At 36.3% G+C, this 22986-nt stretch overlaps 2 protein-coding genes across 5 annotated transcripts in view; one reads left to right on the plus strand and one right to left on the minus strand.

Moving 5' to 3' along the window:
- Positions 1–927: 927 nt before the first annotated feature.
- Positions 928–9255, minus strand: LOC143745265 (lysophosphatidylserine lipase ABHD12-like). Of its 2 annotated transcripts, none has more exons than XM_077237273.1 (13): positions 9153–9255; positions 7505–7590; positions 7322–7415; positions 7078–7197; positions 6435–6465; positions 6308–6353; positions 5875–6004; positions 5695–5732; positions 3812–3900; positions 3430–3512; positions 3199–3277; positions 2983–3107; positions 928–2735 (listed from the first exon to the last, which is right to left on the minus strand). In XM_077237273.1, the coding sequence occupies exons 2-13, from the start codon at positions 7566–7568 to the stop codon at positions 2708–2710; spliced, it is 927 nt and encodes a 308-aa protein (XP_077093388.1). In that variant the 5' UTR covers positions 7569–7590; positions 9153–9255; the 3' UTR covers positions 928–2707. The 2 variants fall into 2 exon arrangements, with proteins under 2 accessions (XP_077093388.1, XP_077093387.1); XM_077237272.1 differs by lacking the exon at positions 9153–9255 and adding an exon at positions 8142–8286.
- Positions 9256–9268: 13 nt separating this feature from the next.
- Positions 9269–22986, plus strand: part of srbd1 (S1 RNA binding domain 1) — a 60369-nt gene continuing 46651 nt past the window's right edge. Inside the window, exons 1-12 of one of the 3 annotated variants that reach the window (XM_077237274.1) lie at positions 9269–9350; positions 9824–9888; positions 10159–10444; positions 11239–11490; positions 11682–11848; positions 14252–14369; positions 14477–14615; positions 15709–15805; positions 15989–16151; positions 20796–20899; positions 21519–21626; positions 21711–21868. In XM_077237274.1, coding sequence (XP_077093389.1) covers positions 9318–9350; positions 9824–9888; positions 10159–10444; positions 11239–11490; positions 11682–11848; positions 14252–14369; positions 14477–14615; positions 15709–15805; positions 15989–16151; positions 20796–20899; positions 21519–21626; positions 21711–21868 — 1690 coding nt within the window. In that variant the 5' untranslated portion in view covers positions 9269–9317. Of the gene's footprint in view, positions 9450–9823; positions 9889–10158; positions 10445–11238; positions 11491–11681; positions 11849–14251; positions 14370–14476; positions 14616–15708; positions 15806–15988; positions 16152–20795; positions 20900–21518; positions 21627–21710; positions 21869–22986 lie in introns of all 3 variants that reach the window. The other 2 variants (XR_013205968.1, XM_077237275.1) reach the window with 2 other exon arrangements.

Here is a 22986-nt window from a genome sequence, read left to right on the forward strand (position 1 = left end):
GAAAAAACAACACTAAATGTTCATTGATAGGAACGTAATAATGTAGTAGAAAGTTACGCCTAATCAGTAAACGTATCGCTATTAAACGTCGACTAATTAAAGACCCATGTTATTTCTCACCAAGCTCGCAAAATAAAAAATTTCACAAACACTTTAGTTAACATGAATACAATAACTATTTTCCCCTAATTATTTGTAATTATTTAAATTTAATAATTTAATTTTAATAATTTAACAACACATTTGCATGTACAAGGTTCTCTTATGTCAGATGATCACATGCCATACAGATAAATAACAATAATTAAATATTTTACTAAGTGTTATATTTAGAATGTTTCGATTTTAAAATTATTTATTTTTATTTTATATTTTTATTACTGGATTTATTATTAGTTTTTCATTAACTCACCAACCCCCTGCTTTCCCCTCATGAACCCCCAGGGATTTTCAAACTCCTGCTTGAAATGGGGCAGGTAGCGTAGCATGTTGGCTAATACCTAATTACAAAAAAGCATTTGTCTTGCAAAGTAGTTGAGATTCTTTGAGAACTCAACTTTCACTTGATGATTAGTTGATTTTCCTATAACCTTTTACAACAACAACAAAAACATAGCATTTAAAGAGCACAACTGCGAGAGGCTTTATATCACCAATTTAACCGTATTTGGCAGTCTCTTGCTTGTAGGTTGACGTTTTGGAGTATTTTATATCAAAATGAAATTATATCAAATTTGTATCAGTTTTATCATGGGACAGCTAAGTTCACGACCAAAACAAAGAGCTTGATATGGAGTGTGTACACGAATCTTGAGTAGGCCTACTACTAAAATACACCACCAACATGGCGGAGAACCATCCTCATCGGCTTGATCAGACGCCTGTTGGTGCTGCTGAGATTGAAAAAAAGCACAAGACGAGTTACTAGAGTGAGGGTGGATTATATCTGAAATTTATTACTGATGGTAAAATCAATCACATAAACGTGTCATCATGATAAAAGTATTTGATTAATGGCTAATTCTTCAAGTCAAAAGTGCCACTAAATCTCTAATTTAAGGATGCAATATTTTATTAATTGTATTTATTTAGTTTAATATGTAGATCCAACATCTAAAGTCCTAGTCCCTGTTGCTGAGGAATAGCTAGAGCAGGATGTCTCAGACAAGTGTAAGAATAATAAATCTGTGAGAATTAGAAAAAGTTAAATTATTAAATAAAAAATATATAAAATGGTATTTCATTCTAACTACAATTGTTTATCATTTAATAGACATCAAAATCAGAATCAGAATGAACTTTATTCACCAAGTGTGTGCAAACACACATGGAATTTGTTTGTGGCGTTATAAATTTTAACCTTTCATATCTGTTTCTATCGGATTCATGACTAGCATGGTATGACTGACCTCTGTGCACAAGCTAATTGTTAATTCTTTGTTTTGTTGATCAGGTGGCTGTGATATTTTAGTGAAGGGGCCATCAAAGTGGTAAGCTGCTATGTTATTGATTCACAGCCACTTTTGGTAATTTATAACATCTTATTTATGTTAATTACATAATTTCTCAGTAGGCAAACTGTTTTGTGAACTAAGTCCTTATTTTGGAAACCACCTCCATCTGTCATCATTTCTTTTTTTTAGGCTGGCTATCCCAAACTCAAACCCATGGAGATCGGCTCTACATTAATCAGCAATAAGGGCCCCAGCGTTCCTCAGATAATTAAATGGCTGGACTGGCAGGACAACATAGACCACTACATCATGGTCGAGCGGTCCTTGTCTTGCATTAACTTGTCGAGCTTCATGGAGCTCCATGGAGGAAGCCTTGAAGTGAAGACAGCACATCATATCATCACGCTAAAGTTGGCTGCGAGCATGGTGTCTTCCATCGGGTTATCAAATACAAGAACCTGCTGGTAAACCAGGACAAATTGATTGACTTTGGGTGTGATGCGCTTATGAAGAAATCTACCATCCAAGTCTTCATTGGTATGTGTTGTGAACTGCATTATTAATTAGCTTACAGAAATGCATCCCATATATAGTCAACTTGCTGTGGAAATGTAAACAACAGAAAACATCTCTTTCCTCCAGGCACAAAAGTCTATTTAAATTCAACAGCAAATTCAAATGCAAAGCCAGCGACAGTGTGGACACTAGGTAGCCTCCTATTCAAAATGAATTGAATAATGAATAATGCAATTGAATAATGAAATGTAAAAAATAAAACACTGCATAGTCTTCACAATATGATTTAAATATTGATTCAAAGTTACTTATGTATTCAATCAAAGAACAGTAAATAATTTTTCTATTTATCTTGTTGTTACATTTAGGAGATAGCAGTAGGTATGCTAGGCTGCTGCCACTTTAAGAACTGATGCACAAAATTGGCACACATTTGAATTCTCTCCCCGTTGTTTACCTTGTTTACTTCAATATTCGTTAAAATGGTTCATTCAATCAAAACGGTTCATTGTGCTTTTTTAACAGTTCCCGCGCTGTATTTTCTTATTCATAACAAGACAGTAAATTCACCCTAATGGGGGTCCTTTTGTTAATTATATACTTCAGACATTACAATGTCTTTATCAAAGAAGTGCATACTGTTTGCAACAATTTTAAACGTAACCTACAGTTACAAAACCAGTTACAGCTTTAGCTGGCTCTTTCTCGGTGTAAATCCTTCCCCTCATGTGTCTGTCTCATGCCTTCAGCGACTGCACAAACTCCCTGTAATAATAAACATAGGCATTCATTTTGCTGCCATTATCTAATATTTTTCTGTCATTAAGTGATGTATGTCCAACATTATATTAAGTAATGCATAGCTTACTCATCATAAGTTACTCTTTCTATAAAGTATTTCTCCAGAGCTGTCTTTACTTGTAACGTTACCCCTAGTATCGTGCATCTCCTATGAAAATTCTTTGAAATCTTAAAAATGTGTAATATTCAGATGAATAAAACATGACATCACCTTATGATATTTGGCAAACCAGGGTCTTTATAGAGACCATTATGAAGATATCCAAGCGATCCATCAAATGGTACCAGCTTGACCCGTTCATCTGAGTTCTGAGCCTTTTTTGCGATTCTGTAAATCTAAACCAGAATAAATGTAATTTAAAGCGAAGATGTATTTCCAAATTATTTTTTATAAGGTAAATTAAGTTTCATACACGTAAACTCAAACCTCTTGAGCCGAGGCGAATGGCACTAAATGGTCGTCTTCAGCATGGAGAATCATAATGGGAGTTCTAATTTTCTGCAAACTATCAAAAAAAATAGAAAGAAAAGAAAAGCGAGATAAAAAATTGTACAAAAAATTTTCATATTTAACATTACACTGCATTCTATTCCAATCACATTTCTACTCATATTGTTAAATAAATATTAATTACTTTAGTGAAACAATGTCACATACTTCTTATTAGTTGGAAAGACCACAATGTTGTTTTTCAGTGGATTGAAAAGAAAGAACTGAATGTATGGGAACTTCCAATAAAACTAGAGAGAAAAAAGAGAGGGGTACCAAACTGATTAATGACCCATATCATCTTGTGTGGTTTGTCCATATAAAGTATGAATGAACTTCAAATTTCATCAGAATTAAATTGTTCAGATTTCAAGTACATTTTACTTTGTAAGAAAAGCCCAATACAATGTTGTGAAAGGTAGGTTTTAAAAACATTTAAAAAATGATCAATAAAATACCTAATAAAAATATCTAAAATGAAAATATCTGAAACTCATTTGTCTGGACCAATTGTTTTTCCATGATTTCTAAGATCCTGAATGTTACTTACCCAAGAAAAAGCGTGTTCAAAAAGTTGATTAGGTGCCACTTCCCCGGTCAGGAATGCACCCTCAAGTATTATTCCATCAAACTGTTTTCCTGTCAAGAAATGTGCAGTTTTTTAATCAAGAAAAATGTCTATATACAGAATTAAGAAAAACACACCTTTACATTAAATATGTAAAGTGTGTAAATGTTCCCCATGTCTTTGGACTTTTGTGTTACTTCCTGTTTCTGTGCCATATTTGTAGTCCCTTGTTTTTCACGTTGATTAGTTCACCCATTGCTCCGAGGTGTGTTTTATTAGCTTGTTACCCCTTTTGTATATATAGGCCTTGTTTTTCCCGTGTTCCCTTGTCAGTTGATGTTTGCTGTGGATAAATGTAGATGGACTTTGTCTCTTCTTTTCATGTTCCCTGGTTTTCCTGTTCTTGCCTTGTTTGTGTTTTTCCCCAGAGGTGGCAGCATCAGCCATTGAGGCTGTTTATGAACTCTGTCTCAGAACTCTCTGTGCTCTCTCTTATGGTAACAAAGGCCATCCTTGAGGCCAACTCTCTGGGCTCCCTGTCTCTGTTCCACCATGGCCTCCTGACTCTCGGTGGTCTTCAGCTCCACAATGGTCTCCAGCTCCGCCTGCTCTGCCCTGCTGGTCTTCAGATCCTCCTGCTCCACCTGGGTGGCCTTTACCTCTGATTGCTCCGCCCTGGGTCGCCGCTCTTCCCTGGCTCCCGCACTTCCTGCTCCGCCCTAGCTCACTGCTCTACCCTGGCTCCCACTCTTCCTGCTCCGCCCTGACTCCTCGCTCTTCCTGCTCCGCCCTGGCTCCCACTCTTCCTGCTCCGCCCTGGCTCCCCACTCTTCCTGCTCTGCCCTGGCTCCCTGCTCTTCCTGCTCCGCCCTGGCTCCTCACTCTTCCTGCTCCGCCCTGGCTCCCCGCTCTTCCTGCTCCGCCCTGGGTCCTCTCTCTTCCTGCTCCGCCCTGGCTCCTCACTCTTCCTGCTCCGCCCTGGCTCCCCGCTCTTCCTGCTCCGCCCTGGCTCCTCACTCTTCCTGCTCCGCCCTGGCTCCCCGCTCTTCCTGCTCCGCCCTGGCTCCCCGCTCTTCCTGCTCCGCCCTGGCTCCCCGCTCTTCCTGCTCCGCCCTGGTTCCTCACTCTTCCTGCTCCGCCCTGGCTCCCCGCTCTTCCTGCTTCGCCCTGACTCCTTGCTCTTCCTGGTCCGCCCTGGCTCCTCGCCCTTCCTGCCTGCTCCGCCCTGGCTCCCCACTCTTCCTGCTTCGTCCTGGCTCACCGCTCTTCCTGCTCCGTCTTGGCTCAACGCTCTTCCTGCTCCGCCCTGGCTCCTCGCTCTTCCTGCTTTTCCCTGGCTCCTCGCCCTTCCTGCCTGCTCTGCCCTGGCTCCTCACTCTTCCTGCTTCGCCCTGGCTCAACACTCTTCCTGCTCCACCCTGGCTCCTCGCTCTTCCTGCTCCGCCCTGGCTCCCCGCTCTTCTCCGGCTCCCATACTTCCTGCTCCGCCCTGGCTCCTTGCATTTCCTGCTCCCTTGTAGTTTTTAATGTTGATTAGTTTCCTGACTGTTGTCTTTTTAGCTTGTTACCCCTTTTGTTTATACTGTATATCCCTTGTGTTTCACTTGTTCTTTGTCAGCCGATGTTTGCTGTGGATTTATGTAGACATATTGTGTCTCTGCTCCCTGTGTTCCCTGGTTTTCCTGTTCTTGCCATGTTCATGTTTTTTCAACAAACCCCTTGCATTTAGATCTGCATTTCTGCCTCATATTACATGAAGCTTACTATGCTATACAATTACAAGTGAAAAGTAAAAGCAAGACAACAACACTGAAGAGACATTGAGACAAATAAGAGCATAAAAATACAATCAGTCAAATTCTTACCTTCCTCCAGTAATTTCACTACAGTATTAGTCGTTACACTATTGAAAAAGAAACATACAGCTGTTATACTGTATATGTAGAAAATATATAGATTTTGTTTAGTCATATTATATTTATTGTCTTTATTGTTTTTAATACATTCGTAGAAACTCAGCAAAAGTCAATAAAAAAGCTACACACCCACTACCAAGCGAGTGCCCCCACACACACACCAGGCTGTTTCCACTGCGTGCCTTAACCCAGTGGTACAAGAATAAGGCATCAGTACTCAGACCGGCCTCTGTAGGTTCCCCAGTGGAATCCCCAAAACCTGACAGATTTTAATACATTTGAGTAAGCATTGCCATCGGTAACACTTCATTTTACAGTACGTGCACTTTCAATGTACTTACAGTGTTCTTTCCACAAAAGTAATGAGTAGTGTAAGGTAACTACATGGGTTAAGTTAAGGTTTAGGGGTAGGTTCAGGGTTAGTACCTAGTTAGTGTCATTACTACAACAAGTACAATAAGTATGTTCATGCGAAACAGGACTGTAAAACAAAATGCTACCAAAAAATCATATGAAGTTTGAAAAGGGGTTTGTAAAGTGAAGTGACAACATTTTAACCCACCTCTATAGTCCAATGCCAAGACATGATATCCAACAGCACTCAAGACCTGTATGGCCAAGACACTTCAGTCATTATCTCTATTCAGTGTCTTAGTTTTTCTACATAATGAAAAAGTGAGTTTGCTCACGTTTGCAATTCCAATACGATGGGGTGCAGATCTGTTTATTGAGGGTACAAAGGTCATGACAGCATCGAGACAAAAGCAAATTATTTACATGTATTTTCAATATAATGCAAAATGTATCACTTCATTTATTGATTTATTGATTAATTTAGAAGAGAAACAATGTGAAATAGTATATCCCCATCAAATAAGAAAAATCACAAAGGAACTCAATGTGCGAATTAGCAAAAATCAATATGTGGTAATTGTATTTAAGCTAAACAAGTTGATAATATTGTGGTAGTGTTTACACGCTTATAGTTTTTATGCTTGGTTTCATTGGACTTTGATCTTTTTTTCTTTTTTTTTAGTGAGGTTGCAAAAGGATTTATTGTGGACGTTAAGTGATATGCTGCAGTTGCACATCCCAGTTTTTTACTAAGGTAAAGTGCAAAGCACTGTGAAGTTCAATGCACAAGTTCAATGTATGTAAAAGATACGTAGGCCCACTGACCAATGTCGAGAAATTATGCAGACATTGCATAGTGTCTGCATGGTTAGCATATCAAAGGGAATCTTTAGTGAACAGAGATTAAAATTTTTAGAATAAAAGGTGTTCTTATGTGACTCTTGTGACTTCTCTTGAAGTTGATTAAAGGGTTCTTGCCTGTTACCCTCATTGCCATGGAGGTAGATGAAAATTGGCGATCCATCCCCCAGAGCTTTCTCATACCACTCTAGATTCTGCCCCTGCGCCTCCTTCCATCTATGTTCAGGTACAGTATACCTACAAATTAATTATGTATAATGCAAAAACAAAGAAAAAGAATATATTTTCAACATCAATATTTGTTATTGTTGTTTTATAGTTTTTGAGTATATATGTGACATGTAGGTGTCTTTAAACTAACCACACGCCCACTCTCACCCCCTCCTCGGGTTTGAGATAGATATTTATAGTGTGATTGAGACCTATATCTGAAGGTTGGCTGAGGTCAACATAGTCTGGAGAAATAAACAAATGAATTTATCCATAAGAAAATCCATAAACTACAACAGTATAGGGGGGGGGGGGGGGGGGGGTAATTGCATACCAGAGAAGAGATGCATTAGAAATGGTATTGTTGCAGAAAGTACGCACATCAAAAGAAGTCCCATTTTAGTCCAAGTCCACTGAGATCTTAAGAAAAGAACATTCACAGAATCTGTCATTTTTGGTCCAAAAGGCTATAGTCAAGATGTGGTGAAGACAAATTTATTCTTAAACCAATGCAATGTGTTTTGCTTTTGCCTTTGCTTACAACTCAACTAGTTGTTGAATATGAAATGTTTTGTGTTGCAATGGTAAGAACTCTGCTGAACTCCCGATGAATTGCACAAATAATCTTCTAAGTTTTAGCTTAGTTTTATCCTTGATAATGTCTTGTATTGCCTATACACATCAAGTAAAAAAAAAAAAAACTGTAATTTTAAAGTAATTTTCATAGTGGCACATTTTAAAGGTTCTTCTCTTTTACAACCAACTACATTAGCAGGATTTAATGATACTGTTAGACATTGCCTGATATTGTTGCTGTTAGTTTTATGCAGCTGTTATGCAGTCACAAACAAAAACAAGTCTACACTGAATTAATTTTGAAGAAGTCAGTTTCTTTTTCATTTTTATAATTTAATTGATTTATTTAAAATGGGCAGAATATGCCTTTCCTAATAACAACAAATATTGCTTGCCTTGCATGCTCGTTCAGATCCTTAGGTTTCGGCAATCTTCCTGCAGACTGAAATTTTCTTTCAGATTTATTGATTCTACGCTTCATTTTGCAGAGCAGGGAACACTTTCAATGGTTACTTCACACAGGTAATTGACAAACAAACCCTGGAACTCACGGAATTGGACGGGTGCAAAGAGCAAAGAGCATTTTTTTTTCACTCAAGACAAGCTACGTCATTTGTGACACATGAATATACACTGCTCTTGATATGCTTTATTGATTGGTTCAGTAATGAAAATAAATTGTAACAGAAGAAGATTTCATTAAATTGCCACTGTAATTCAATGTCCAAAAACAAATAAGCATGTTTAGTGTGCATGTTTGTATAGCTTAACTTTGCTATAGTAGGCTATAGTATAAGCTACACGTATCGAAACAGGGCTTTAAGTTGTGTGTTTTCTGGAGAATAACCCAGTTTAGGTTAGATTTATAGCACCATAGCCTACATTATAATGCCATTTTAATGCAAAGCACTCAGCAAACATTATATCTTGCCTCTTTTCATACCAGCCAGATGGATAAAGTTCTGGCAATGTTCTCTCAACGTGAACAAACATTCTTCCAGTAATTGTAATAATGTTCTCAAAACATTAGCACAAAATATTTATACATTCTGAAACATATTTCAGCTATATTTCTGAAACATTTTAGTTGAATAATACTCCGTTTACAAAATTAGCTAAACATTAGCGAACGTTCACATATCCAAGATAAATCGTTTTAAAAACATTAAAACAATCTGGATGTTTTGAAAGTTCTAAGAACATTCAAATAAAATGACAGTCACATTTAAAGGACTTTAATGTTTGGAGTAAAAAAAAATGTGTAGAAGTAATTAACGTTATCAAATAGCTAATACCATTAATATATTGACAAATAGCCTAACGTTACATTTATTTACCAATACAAATTGAAATGGTGAATTTATATATTTTATTAAATTGGTTATTTAAAAGTAGAGAATGCTTACCAGCTTCTAATTCTAATGAAATTTTAGATTTTTGATGGAAAAACTTTTGATGAAAAAACGGGTAAAGATGAACCTTTATTATATATTAAGAGTTTGAGAGCCTTAACTACATCACTTCCTGTTGCTGACGTCGCTGAGGAAACAAAGCATCACCCAGTCGCATACATGGGTGATAGTAATGTCTGTCAGAGAAATACTGTAAGTTTTAACAGTTCTGTAAGCGATTACTGTAGGAGGTGAACATCTCTGGTTTAATATTTGGTCATTTGGAGAACCATTAGCTAATACAAATTACACGTACGTGCTCGCGCGCTAAATTCAAAATGACTTTCTGATTCTACAGACAGTTTCTGTTTGCTAACATTTAATATTCACCACAACAACGGTGAACATGCTTTTGCATTTCACTGAGTAACGTTACTTTGCACATATTTGACGTGACACCTGACGGGCATGTTTGCATATTTATCACTTTGTCTGAAAGTCGTTATATGAGAAAACAGATTATTTTTATATTCACATATAATCGTCCAATCTGTAACTTATAGACATATGAATTGTGTTGAAAACATATCCACGTCCAAGTTATTCTTTTTATTTTCCCACACACTCTTATTTGTTACTGTCATTTAGTCCATCATTTAGTTTTATTTGTTGTTTCCCACACAAAGATGCTTCGAACAAGAACAACAAAGGTGTATAAAGATCCAGAGACTGATGACGATTCTGATGACATGTGAGTTCTTTTGCTTTGCTTTCACAATCCAACACATTTCTTTTCAAATTAGCTTCCTAGAAGAGTAAAATGCAACACTGTGCAGTAAAACGATTTTTAGGCTCTTTATGCCAATAGATTAACAGTGTTAAAAACATGCTCTTGAATTTTAGGTAGGCTAGTGGCGTTTGAAAGAACAAAATGTTTTTTTTAATTTAGTAAAAGTACAATATCTTCTATTTCTTGTTCTCCCTGAATGTTGGATGAAATATAAATAATGTCTTGTTACAGAACAGGCAATCAGAAAGATGACAGTGAGTTAGATGAATGGTTGCCAAATTCAAATGAAGGCAAAACTAAAGGAAGACGCCAGAGGGGGACAGATGAGACCTCTGAAAAGAAAAAAGTAACCAAGAGGGTGGCCAAACCTAAAGAGCCAAAACCTAAAGCGGAGAGGAAGCCAAGAGCTGCACGAGTTCCTAAAGCGAAGAAGGAGAAGCCTAATACAGAGAATCAAACTGAGGATGCAGTTCTACCGAAGCCTGAAACTCACCAGCATGTGACAATCAAAGAAGAGGCAAGTTTTTAGTATTTGACTCAGCAGCAGTAACTGTCTTGTAATAAATGTACTGTAAGTTGCTCTGCATAACAGCATCTGCTTTTCTAAATGACTAATTACTACACGTTATCTATCTACCCTGACTCACATCAACAGTTCTAATATAATTTAACCAACAAAAACATCACGTATTCAAATCACTTCCTTCATTGGGATGTCCGGTGATTCTAAAAACTAAGTATATTCTATGTTCTATAATTTTATATCTTGGTTAATTTGGCTAAATTTGACTTTCTGTACACACTACAATTAAAAAATTAATACTTCTTTTCAGTAAGGAGGCATTAAATTGATCCATTGTGACTAAAGTCAGTCTTTTTAAAAGTCTTTTTTATTCATTTTTTTTTTAATTTGTAAAAATAATAATAATGTAGACACAAAAAGATTATGCAGCACAATTGTTTTTAACATTGATAATATTAAGAATTGTGAATTTCTGAAGGATCATGTGACACTGAAGACTGGAGTAATGGCTGCTGAATATTCAGCTCTGCAATTACAGGAATTAATTACACTTTAAATACATAATTATATAGAAAACTGTCATTTTAAATTGCATTAATATTTTACAATATTATAGTTTTACTCTATTGTTAATCAAATAAATGCCGTCTTTGTGAGCATAAGACTGATGTACGGTAGTATAGCTTGACATTTACATTTGTTAAAGACATTAGTTAGGCACCATTCAAATAAGCAGCTCTAATATAATGTACTCAAATTACTTGCTTCATTCCGTTGCCTTATTTCAGAGGTTGTCCATCAACTTGAGCAGGGAGTTCAGTAATAATGCAGCTGTCCCAAGAGATATGCCTGATGAGGGTCCATCCTCCAGCCAACATTTCCCCAAGATGAAAAAAGAGGAACCAGATGACAGCTTCACCTTTGATGAACCTGCTCAGAAGAAGCAGAAGACCACAAACGTGCCCCAGGAAAGAACTATAAAACTCAAACCGGGCAATTCCTGTGTGGAAGACTTTCAGATGAATTGGGATCCCATTCGGGTAGGTTATTACTTTCTTGAAACATGAAATAGTGATTGGCTATGTTGATTTTGAAACAGTTGGATAAAGGTTGTTAAAGGAATTATTATTATTATTTGCTATTTTTTGAATCCAGTCTTTTTTTTTCTCACATAGTACAATAATAGTAACTCAAATATTTCAAGACCATTTATTTTTTTCAACCCTTGTAGGTTCTTGCTAACAAGACGGGTGTGGAGCAGTGGGTGTGTGTGAACATTGCACAGCTCTTCCAGGAGGAGAACACGATTCCCTTCATGGTGCGCTATAGAAAGGAGCTGATTAACCATATGGATGCAGATGCTGTTCGAGATGTGCAGCTGGCTCTTGAAGAGTTACGGTAAGACATTGGAAGGCCAAGTCAAAAAAATAAATAAAAAAAGAGATACCAGAAAGGAAATATTTTTTCTTTTTTTTAGACTTATCTGATATAGTTTAATAAACTCTTCTATTTTCATTTTCAAGGAAACAGAATAAGTGTTTTGGTTTATTCATTTATATGAAAATGCTTTTAGTAGATGGATGTGTCCAGTCCAGTGACACAATAAGCTGATATTTGAATAGGACCAAAGGCGTCGCTAGGCCCTTTTTAGGGGGGCTTCAGCCCCCCTAAACTTCTGCCTAGCCCCCCTAAAAATGTGTGATTAATGTAGGCTACACAAATTCGTGTTCGCTTCAGTCTTGTTATAATCAGATTCAGTGCATTCTTCATCTTCAATCCGCAGCGGCGCCGAGCAGAGAGCACGTCAGTAACAGAGGACAGGGTGTGTGTGTTCATCTGAGCCTCATTGGTCTGTCACTGCTCGTCAATGTCAGAATATTTGAGATGACCAATCAAATCAAAGTAGGAGGGCTTTATGTTCACAGACGCTGCTGAGCGTGAATTTTAACAGTGCGACTCGACACGTATGGTCAAGTGCGAGATAAGATGCAAGTAGCTAAACAACATTTTTAATTTTGACATTTTTTTAGGTCAGAAATGTTAAATGAATGAAAAAAAATAATCAGGCAAACTAATATAGTTTTGTCTATTTTCGCCATTTTGAACTGAAAATAGGCCTATGTAACGTGTAATGTAATAACTTAAGTTGACTGTCATTGTGAGGGAACAATAAACATTAGCAAAGTCGTTTTCATCATGTTAGGCAAAAGATTAATAATGAATGTGTACATATTGAGAATATAATACAAATTGTATCCTTTAGTAAATTAAAAAAGCTCAGCTTTAGGAAGGGAAGAGAAAGGGATGAAGAGACTGAGAAAAAAAGAAAGAGTGATGGAGATGAGGAGAGAGCAGGTATTGACAAATAATCTACTGCCCACTGACATAGTTTTAAAGCTATTTCTTATCATTTTTTTTGGTCTTAAAAACGTCTTGAAATGCACATATCAGAGAAATAAAAAATTTGAACCCCCTACCAACCTCAAATTTAGGACCTCTTTGATTATAAAGCCCTGTCTATGGCCATGTATTAGGCATTAGATCAAAAATGAATGTGTAGCCTACATATTGTGAATGCAACCTATCAGTTGACCCTATGTTTACTTTCTTCACTGACAGACAAAAATGAAAAGCCTATATCAGTCAAAGCTCAGCTTTAGGAGGGGAAGAGACAGCGCAAGATAAAAACATAGAGAAAAAGAGTGTGATGCTGATGAGGAGAGAAAAATAATCATCTGCCCACTGACATGGCTTTAAAGCTGTTATCCAATTTTTTTGGATACATCTTCAAAACATCTTAAAATGCACATATGTAGATCACAGAAATCAAAATTTTCTCGGGGAAATACCGAACCCCCCTAAGTGCCCTACCTCACATTTGGGAGTACAGTGATTATAAAACCCTGCCTTTGCATGGTAATGAAATTAATAGTGAGCATTAGATCCTAAACTAAAGTGTAAACTTTTTTTATTATTTCAACAACAAAAAAATCATACCCTCATTGGGGGCTTAGCCCCCCTAAAATGAAAATCCTAGTGACGCCCCTGAATAGGACTATTATGGACTATTGGCTTGAGTTACCTTGATTAAGTTGCTGAAATCAAGTGTGACCTGTAGATGGCAGCAGAGATTAAGCTGCGTAATGAGAAAAAATTGTTCTCTATGGAAGAGTCAGGTGATTCTATAGACTTTCGTCCGGCCAGGCCAGGATTAAATGACAAACTTAACTAGTTTTAACACTTGGTTGATTTGACTAAATATGACATTTTCTCTTCATAAACTGTTGTTCAATGTTTGGGGTCAGTGAGACTTTTTTGAAGAAAAAAAAAAAAGATTTTATTCAGCAAGGATCCATTAAATTGGTCAAACACTAAAGACATGTACAATAGTACAAAATATTTATATTTCAAATAAATGCTTGTCTTTTGAACTCTCTATTAAAAAAAATATTAATTCTATAAAAAAAAATGTAATTATAAAAAATGATTAAAGAATGTAGTACCCTGACCTGCCATTACAGGAACTATTTACACTTAATATACTAAAAAAGATGATTGATTTTAAATGAATTATTTTAAATTGCATTGTTACTTGATTTGTTTTGATTTGATTATTGTTGACCAACAAAATGCAGTCTTGATTAACATAAGACAAAATGTTTCAAAAACATTAAAAAAAATCTTACTGAATTTTGAACAGTAGTATAACTTGACAATATACAATTAGTTAGCTACTTTTCCTAATGAGAAAGCAAATTGTAAAGCAAACAGGATCAACTTCATTTTATGCATATGTCTTAGGTCAGTGGCCAAGAAGAGCAGATCTGTGGCTCAAACACTAAAGAAGGAAGGAGTTCTTACTTTAGACCTGGAAATGGTTCTAAAGAACTGCACAACAGCTGATGAAATAGACCATGTGGTGAGACAGAACAAGCTTCTCAGCTTATTAACTCTAAAACTTTGATCATTTGGTGTTTTTTACTGTGAGGAATGTAATGATAGCATTTACTTTTGTGTTGTCTTTAGTATGGCCCCTATAAAAAGGGCAGTAAGCTGTCCAAGGCCAGACGAGCTAAGGAGCTAGGACTGGAACCTGTTGCCCTGGCTCTTCTTCGGGCACCTCAGACACTGGATCTGCACTCCTCAATCCAGCCCAACACTAAGGGTATCAGTCTTCTGTATACTACTTGCAGCAAGCATCATGTTATATTGGTGCATGTACGCCAGAGGCCTGTAGCATGAAGCTAGTTGAACAAACTCAGAGTAGGTTTAGAGTTGCAAAACCATACAAATCCAGCCAGGTTTAGATCAGGTACGCTCTGTATAAACTTTCTCTGTCAACTCAGGGTTTGATCCGGAGTTTGTGATAAAATCTGAAGTGCATGCCATGCACCTAAAAGTGTGACGTGCAGTGAACTGCCAATCACACGGAACATGGAGAGCATCAGTTTGATTTAGTTCTTGCGAGAGAACTGGCGCTGTTAACTTGTATTTGTATAGGCTATATTTATATTAATTTAAATATTTTTATTTTTATTGTCAATTTATGTAATTATTAAATTAATATTATTTGAATTATTCATAATTATAATTTCTTTAATATAAAAATAAGTAATTAACAGCAAAATATATTTTTTCACTATAAACTGCTCTAGTTTGTAGCAAGAGATATAGGGGGAGTAGCTTTATTGCATCCAATATATGTCCGTTTGCTTACATCTGATTGTTCCAGTTTTGGTTTGCAATCTCAAACCCAGAATAAAATCTGCTCCAGAGCAGGGGTGTGTTGTTTCCCAAAGCCAACTGTGGTCACATGTTCCATTGTTACCAACACAATTCAACGGAACTTGGCTAACAATGCTTTTGGGTACAGTACATTCATTTAACAATGATAGTTTTTGAGACACAACATTACCTCCTTAATTTCTATATCAAATAAAAAGAGTGATAAAAGACATTGGGTCAGCAGAGGGCAGCAAATTACTTTATTTATGTTGTCTGCACATGCTTTTGGGCAGTTGACATTGACATATCATGGGAGTGACATTTTTCCATATGTATTTCCAAGTTTTACATATATTTCCATATAACTATGTGGAATATTTGTACTCTGGAATATTTGTGCTGTATAAATTAGCAGGAGTCGGAACTATTCCACACTTTCCACCAAAGAAATTCAGTTCTAATAAGTTGATGCAGGGTCACTGATAACTGTGAATGTTATGTGAGATTTCAGCTATTTCTCTTCCTGTGTGTAGGGTTGTCGACCCTAGATGAGGTGGCCACGGGTGTGCAGGAGATCCTGGCAGATATGATTGCAAAGGACAAAGAGACTCTTACCTATGTCCAGTCACTGTGAGACATTTAACAAACCCAATATTTTCTCCCTAATCTCCAGTCTCTCTTAATTATCATCTTTCTATCATCTATTAATCTATCTGTTTGTCTTGCTCTTTTATGCATCTCCCCTTACATTTTCTAACCTGTCAGTCCCAATTATGAGTGTATGTTTGACTCTGAATATATGTATGGTCTCAGGTGTGACAGGAGTGCAGTGACCATTCACTCATCAGTGTCTAAAACAGCCCTGAAAGAACAGCAGCCACAGCAGGGAAATCAGAAGAGCAAACCAAAGGACATTGCCAAGTTCAGCCTGTATACTGACTTCACCTGCGATGTCCAGCGTATCCAGCATCATCAGGTATAGTCACCTCTTATCTTGTGCCACACTGGATTCACTGTGCAGATAGGAAACTTTTAGATCTATTAACATTTTATTTTGATCTTCCTTTCATCCAGAGATTTAAATATCATGCAGTGATATTGCTGTCTTGGCAAATTACACAAATGTCTGTTCCACAGTGATATGCTAATACTGCTATTTCATTATCTTCATGATTAACATAATGATATATTTTCTCAATCATAAAAAGTGTCAGATATGATAACAACATTTCTTGCCATGTGGTCAAAAGTGTGGTTTTGTTTTTATTTAACTTTTTTCAATGTGAATAGTGGAGATATAAGATGATGCAAATGGTAGGGATAGGAAGCAGTAGTGTGGGTCTGGGAAATTATGATTTAATTTTTCATCTGGTTAAGACACACATAACAGTTTTCGGGTCCAAATAATCCTTCAGATCCCAAAAGCAAACAACAAACGATGTTAATGCCAGTGTTACTTTGGTATCATTAGAATTATTATTATATTAATGAATATTAATAATTAATATTAATATACTATTATTATACATATTATTATATTATTTTTTTCCTGTATGTGTGTGTGTGTGTATATATATATATATATATATATATATATATATATTAGATTTTACCTATTTCAATTAGCGAAAATTATTTGTTGTGAAGGCCTTCACCGAAATAAATTGAGAACTTATTTTCCATTTTCCATGGAGCCATGAAATAATAATGGCTTTTTAATGAAAAAGTGTGCCTTGGTCATCTAGCGTTTTGTTGTTGAACTTGTGACCATAGAGTACCTTCACTTAACATTCCACCTATGAGGCACCGTTAGACATTGATGATTTTTAATAGTTTTAATGCCAGTTTTATTTAACAATAACAACGGTTGCTAAAATACACTTACGTAGTGCTGTGGTACCACCAAACAAATCATAACATCCATCTCCATACTGAAATCTTAGTTGGCCAGACAATGATTCATCTTTTCTGAATCATTAAAATATTGGTGCCCGGGACTTAAAATGCCAGAGCTATTTATTAACACTACCAGTCAAAAGTTTGGACAACCACATTTGCATCCAGTTTCACAGACTAGGCTTAAGGCTAAAGACTAAAATGCATGTTTGAGCTGTTTTAACTGAAAGCAACTTGCACGGACATATCTTAAAATATAACAGTACCATTGTTTTGTCTCAAGATGCACACCAGTACTGTCTTTTTTTTTCTAAAGCACGCGTATAAAAGGTTCTTAAATGTCCTAATTGAACTAAGTCCTTGTCCTGGCTTAACCTGTCTGTGAAACTAGGCCTTAAAGTTGTTTCAAGTGATCTTAAAAATCTTTTAAACCTTCTTTCTCTTCTAAATGCTTCTGCTAGTTTTGTAGACCAATATAAATTGTGCCTGCATCTGAATTTCTTTGAAAAACAAAATTTTAATTCCATTCTGTAAGTGAATGAGTTAGTGGATAGTAAAGAGCTAACAAGTCTCCTGCATGTACTTCTCTACTATGTAAAAAGCATCCCAGGACACAGCTCATGAAGTCTCTGCAAAGGCTGGACACTTTGAAGAAGCTGAAATATACTATTTTTTAAACATTTTAGTCACTACACAATTCCCATACTTGTGTTATTTAATGACTTCTCTATTATTCTAAAATAGTATGAAAGTCATAATAAACGATGAGTAGGTGTGTCCAAATCTCTGACAGCTAGTGTATGTGCACACACTCGGACACTATCCTCCAGTCCACACACACTGACAGTGTTGTTCCATATACACAAGTCCTTATGCCACTCTTCAAAGCTCTTCTGTCAGCGCTGTTTAACTGTTTATGTTTGTGTCAATGGCGTCCCCTTCCCCCTCTTTCACTTCATGGCTACCCGCTTATTCAGAGTTGGTTGTGGGCCACATGTCACAGTGACTCAGTCATCCTTTTCTCCCTCTATTCGTCTCTCTCACCCTGTTCCCTGTCCCCCAGTCATTCCCTTTCTCCCCCTCTTAACATATGTGACACGTCCCCATCCACGTGCCTGTGGATTAAAGGCTAGGATTGACAGACACTGCTTCATGATGACAGCCGCTCATGGCCTCTGTGAGGAAGGAGGGGGATCGGGGTGTGAGGGTGAGAGGGAGAGAGACAAAGAGCGAAAGAGAGGCTGAATGAGTGAGTGAATGAGTGCCGGCGAGATCTCCTGTGAAGCATACAGTTTACCCGTTGTTAATCTGCTGACGTGGTTTGTCAGTGAGTGTTAATATGAGTTTGCCGTGATCTGTGAGCTGTCGCACTCCGGCTAAAATGAACCTTTTCGTGGTTTTTCTGAGGAACAGTGTGGAATGTGTTTTGACAGGAGGCATGTGTATACACACATACTTGCTTGTTTAATTTAACACATCAGTTGTGAGAGTGTATTAAGTAATGTGTGTGCGTGTGGGTTCCACATGTTCGTAACGAAAGGTTGGTGAAGGGTTTTGTTGGTCTTAGTGACACCATTATTAACAGAGGGTACATTGGTGCTTTGTGTAAATTAGGCAGAATTTATGCATTTTTTTATTAAAATCAATCATCAGACAAATAATTTGACATATTGAAAGACGAAACATGAAAAGATGGTGACAGAAGCATTCCGAATAGATAACTTCAAATTAAGTTTAAATACATTTTATTTTAACTTAAATATATACACATATACACACACACACACACACACACACACACACACACACACACACACACACACACACACACACACACACACACACACATACATACAGTATATATGGTAACACTTTACAATAAGGTTAATTTGTTAACATTAGTTAACTACATTAGTTAACATGGACTAAGAATGAACAATACTTCTAAAGCATTTATTAATCTTAGTTAATGTTCATTTCAACATTGACTAATACATTATTAAAATCAAAAGTTGTGTTTGTTAACATTAGTTAATGCACTGAACTAACATGAACAAACAATGAACAGTTGTATTTTTAATAACTACTTAACAAAGATTAATAAAAACTTTAACAATGTATTGCTCATTGTTAAATTAATGTTAGTTATTTAGAAATGTGCTGTCAAAAATCTACAAATCACCTAACAAATAAAAAGTAAGACCACCTTTTATTTGTTACTAACTGGAAATTTGTATATTTTTGAACTGCACATTTTTATAAATGCTTGTTTTTTTGAGCGTATGATAGATTGACTGCAATAATCAGGTGTTTTTATAAAATAAAGCAGCTCTCGCTAAAGCAAGAGATCATGTTTATTTTGTATGGAGAATGAACATTGTTGTATTTTAAACCCCATGTTGTGTATGTTTGTTTTTCTGTACATGCAAAGATAGGAAGTGAAAAGTTCATCCTTTCTTTCTGTTTGTAGAGGCCATCCTCTATTGCTCTCTTCCATAGCAATGTATTTGCCTTTATTTGGAGAAAAAATATTGAATCGGAATAGCTGTCTTTAAAATAATATTCATTTCTGTCGCTTACATTCTTCATATTTTTCCAATTATGATTTCACTGTTATTGAGGAACATGATATGTTGAATATTTAGATTAAACATACTTTTCCCCCTTTTCTGTTTTGAAAATGTCACGTCTTGGATTAGTATGTCTTAAAGCTGGAGAAATATGACACTAAACTGAATCTGTGAAAAATGGGTTTTTAAAATAGCTGGTTTTTGGTTTTTCAATGACGAGTGTTACACTTAAACCTTATTTTTGCACACATTCTTTTTTCCCCAATTTATCAGCATTGTTTGTACGGTATGTGACAAGCTTTAATTCTGGCTGAGTGATATGACAAACAAGAGTGTATTTTAATGGATATCTGTGCCTGTTTTTGACAGCTTTTTTTTTTTTTTTAGAAATATGTTGCCCATGAATATAAAAAGCTATGTTTGCTTGTATTTTAAGGTATGTTTTTCTTTTCTTCTAATTGTAGTCCTTGTGATTTTACTCATGATTCATGATTTAATGTATGCATTACTATTAATATGATATTATTATTATTATTATTATTATTATTAATAAATATTCAATAACTACACAGGGCGTTAGTTGGAAATGACACAGGGTATGGAGAAAAGTTTGATATTTGTTTTGACATTTCCATCATCACATGCAAAACTTCAAATGCGATAAACATCGCATGAGAAAACCCAAGTAAACAGCTGCCTTAGGGTGTTGAAATGCCAAAATATGGAAATATAATTTTCATCATATTTCTGGCTGGATTAATTCCCGTCTTGATCGGGCCATTAGCTGTTGAGCAATGCAGAGGGGGTGGACGCCTGCTCTGTGGTGGGGGGTGTGTTTGTGTAGGGGTTGGTGGCATTTGTCAGCTCGGTTCTTCCGCTTGGAGTCCAGATTGATGGGTCATCTTTTCCTTCTTGTTTCCTTTCAAAAGGTTTTCCTCAGAAAAGGTCAGATACTTAAAACTATTTGCTTCACAGCATGTCACTTCCCCTTAGAAGATCAGTGAGGGGAAAGTGAGAGAGGCACAGAGCTTTTCGGTGTGCCACGAGTGCGCTCTGACTTGTTTTAGGATTGAGCGGGAGGGGGTGGTACCGACGGTGCACTACCGTGCCTCGCCTTGTGTCGGCTGTCTCTACAGGTTATTCTCTTGTTTCAGACGTTAGCCATTAACCGTGGGGAGAATCTGAAGATTCTGACAGTGAAGGTCAACATCCCCGACTGGGTGAAGAATGACTTCTGTAGGTGGTGCGTCAACGCCAGGTTAGCACACACCCACAGTGTTCATACATGCACCACGCCTCATCTTCTTAAGAAACTTTCTCCCTCGTGGTCTGGCCCAGTGCCGTTGCCTGCTTGATGGGCAATGGGTTGGCAAGTGACTTTCACGCTGCCAGGTGTTAAAGATTATCCACATGTTTTGATACTGATGTACCTCGTTCTACAATGCCTCAGACCTCATTTCTTAAAAAATTATGTTTTTGATAATGTAAAAAAAAAAGATTATTTTCATGTAGTAAGTACACAATCATGTCAGATTTCAAATGGTAACGCTTCCCTTTACAGTCCTGTTCCCCATGTACATACTATGTACTTATTATAGTAATTACAATAACTAGGTACTAACCCTGAACCTACCCCTAAGCCTACCCTTAACCCATGTACTTACCTTATATTACCCAGTACTTTCTTTGATAAGTACACTGTAAGTACACGTAAGTTAACACACTGTAAAATTAAGCATTATTACCCAGTACTTTCTTAGGTAAGTACACGTAAGTTAATGTACTGTAAAAACTTATTAGTGTGTTTTTTTTTGGAGGGGAGGCTGTAAAAGCATGTAAACTGTCTATCAGGACTTTATCTGCCTTTTGACTTACAGATGGAGGCCTCAGGGTTTTGCGCAGCCAGAACTGATGACGATTTTGAAGAATGCTGCTGAAGATTCCTACAGAAGATTTATTCTGCCCTTTCTCAGTCGAGGCTACAGGTTTGTTCTCACCAGATAGTAAAGCTTCTTTTTTTTTTAATACTGAACACAAAGATGCATTGCCTCTATTTCGTCTTGTCCCAGGTCTAAGTTGACTGCTAGTGCAGAAAAAGAGTCCATTGCCATGTTTGTTCGTAATCTGCGTCAGCGTCTTCTGATGTGTCCTGTGCGTGGGAAAGTCATCATGGGAGTGGACCCAGGGTTTCACCATGGCTGCAAACTGGCAATCCTGTCCCCTACCAGTAAGACACATGAGTAAATGTGGAATGAACTTGGAATACATTATATATGCGGGCGTACATGCACATACTTGTATATTTGGTTTATAGGGAGTCTCCATAGGCGTAATTGTTTTTATACTGTACAATCTGTATATTCGATTCCCCTACACTAACCCTAATAAAAATAAAGTGGAAAGTGTCCCATAAACCATGTTTACATTGTAATACCCATGTCATTGTACACATGTGTGTCCTCATAAACCATATATACAAGAACATGCGCACACACACACACACACACACAAAATAATATTGCATATTAGTTCAATTTAAAATAACGGTCCATAATGTTCTGCTGTAGAACTTTTAATTATAAAAAAAAACAAAAAAACATGATATATATTTATTTCAGTTATAAATAAAAAGTTCAAAAGAACAGAATTTATTTGAAGTACAACTCTTTTTTACCAAAACAAATGTTTTACTGTCACTTTTGGTGAAGGTAGTAATGTGTCCTTGCTGAAGAATTAAAAAATAAAACTTATCCAAAAACTTTGAAATGGTTGAGTTTCCACAAAATTATTAAGCAGCAAAAACTGCTTAAGCATTTATAATATGAAATGTTTCTTAAGTAGCAAAGCAACATATTAGAATGATTTCGAAGGATTCATGTGACAGACTGGAGTACTGGAGACTGGAGTAATGGCTGCTGAAAATTCAGCTTGGCAATCACAAGAATAAATTATTTATAAAAATGTATTCAAATAGAAAATAGTTATTTCAAACTAATCATATATTGCAATTTTATGGTTTTTACTGTATTTTTGGTAAAATAAATGCAAAAATCCTTGGTGAGCATAGAAGACCTTTTTCCAAAAAAATAAAATAAATAATGAATCATAATTCTTCCAAACTTGGTTATATATATAAATGAAAGAGTAAAACTAGAAAAAAAGATAACTTTAATAAACAATAATACAATATTTCAGAGCAATTGACAACAATACCATATCATGCATGTCTTTTGTCAGTTGGTTCTAAAGATGTTGGGAGAAAAGAAAGAAAGATGCTTGAACTGTAATATTGTAATCGATATGTTTTATTATAATTTATCGTTTATTAAATTGATCTTTTCTAAT

Source organism: Siphateles boraxobius, unplaced genomic scaffold, assembly GCF_051911475.1.
Source record: "Siphateles boraxobius isolate OS27281-9 unplaced genomic scaffold, OSU_SipBor_1 20, whole genome shotgun sequence".
NCBI lineage: Eukaryota > Metazoa > Chordata > Actinopteri > Cypriniformes > Leuciscidae > Siphateles > Siphateles boraxobius.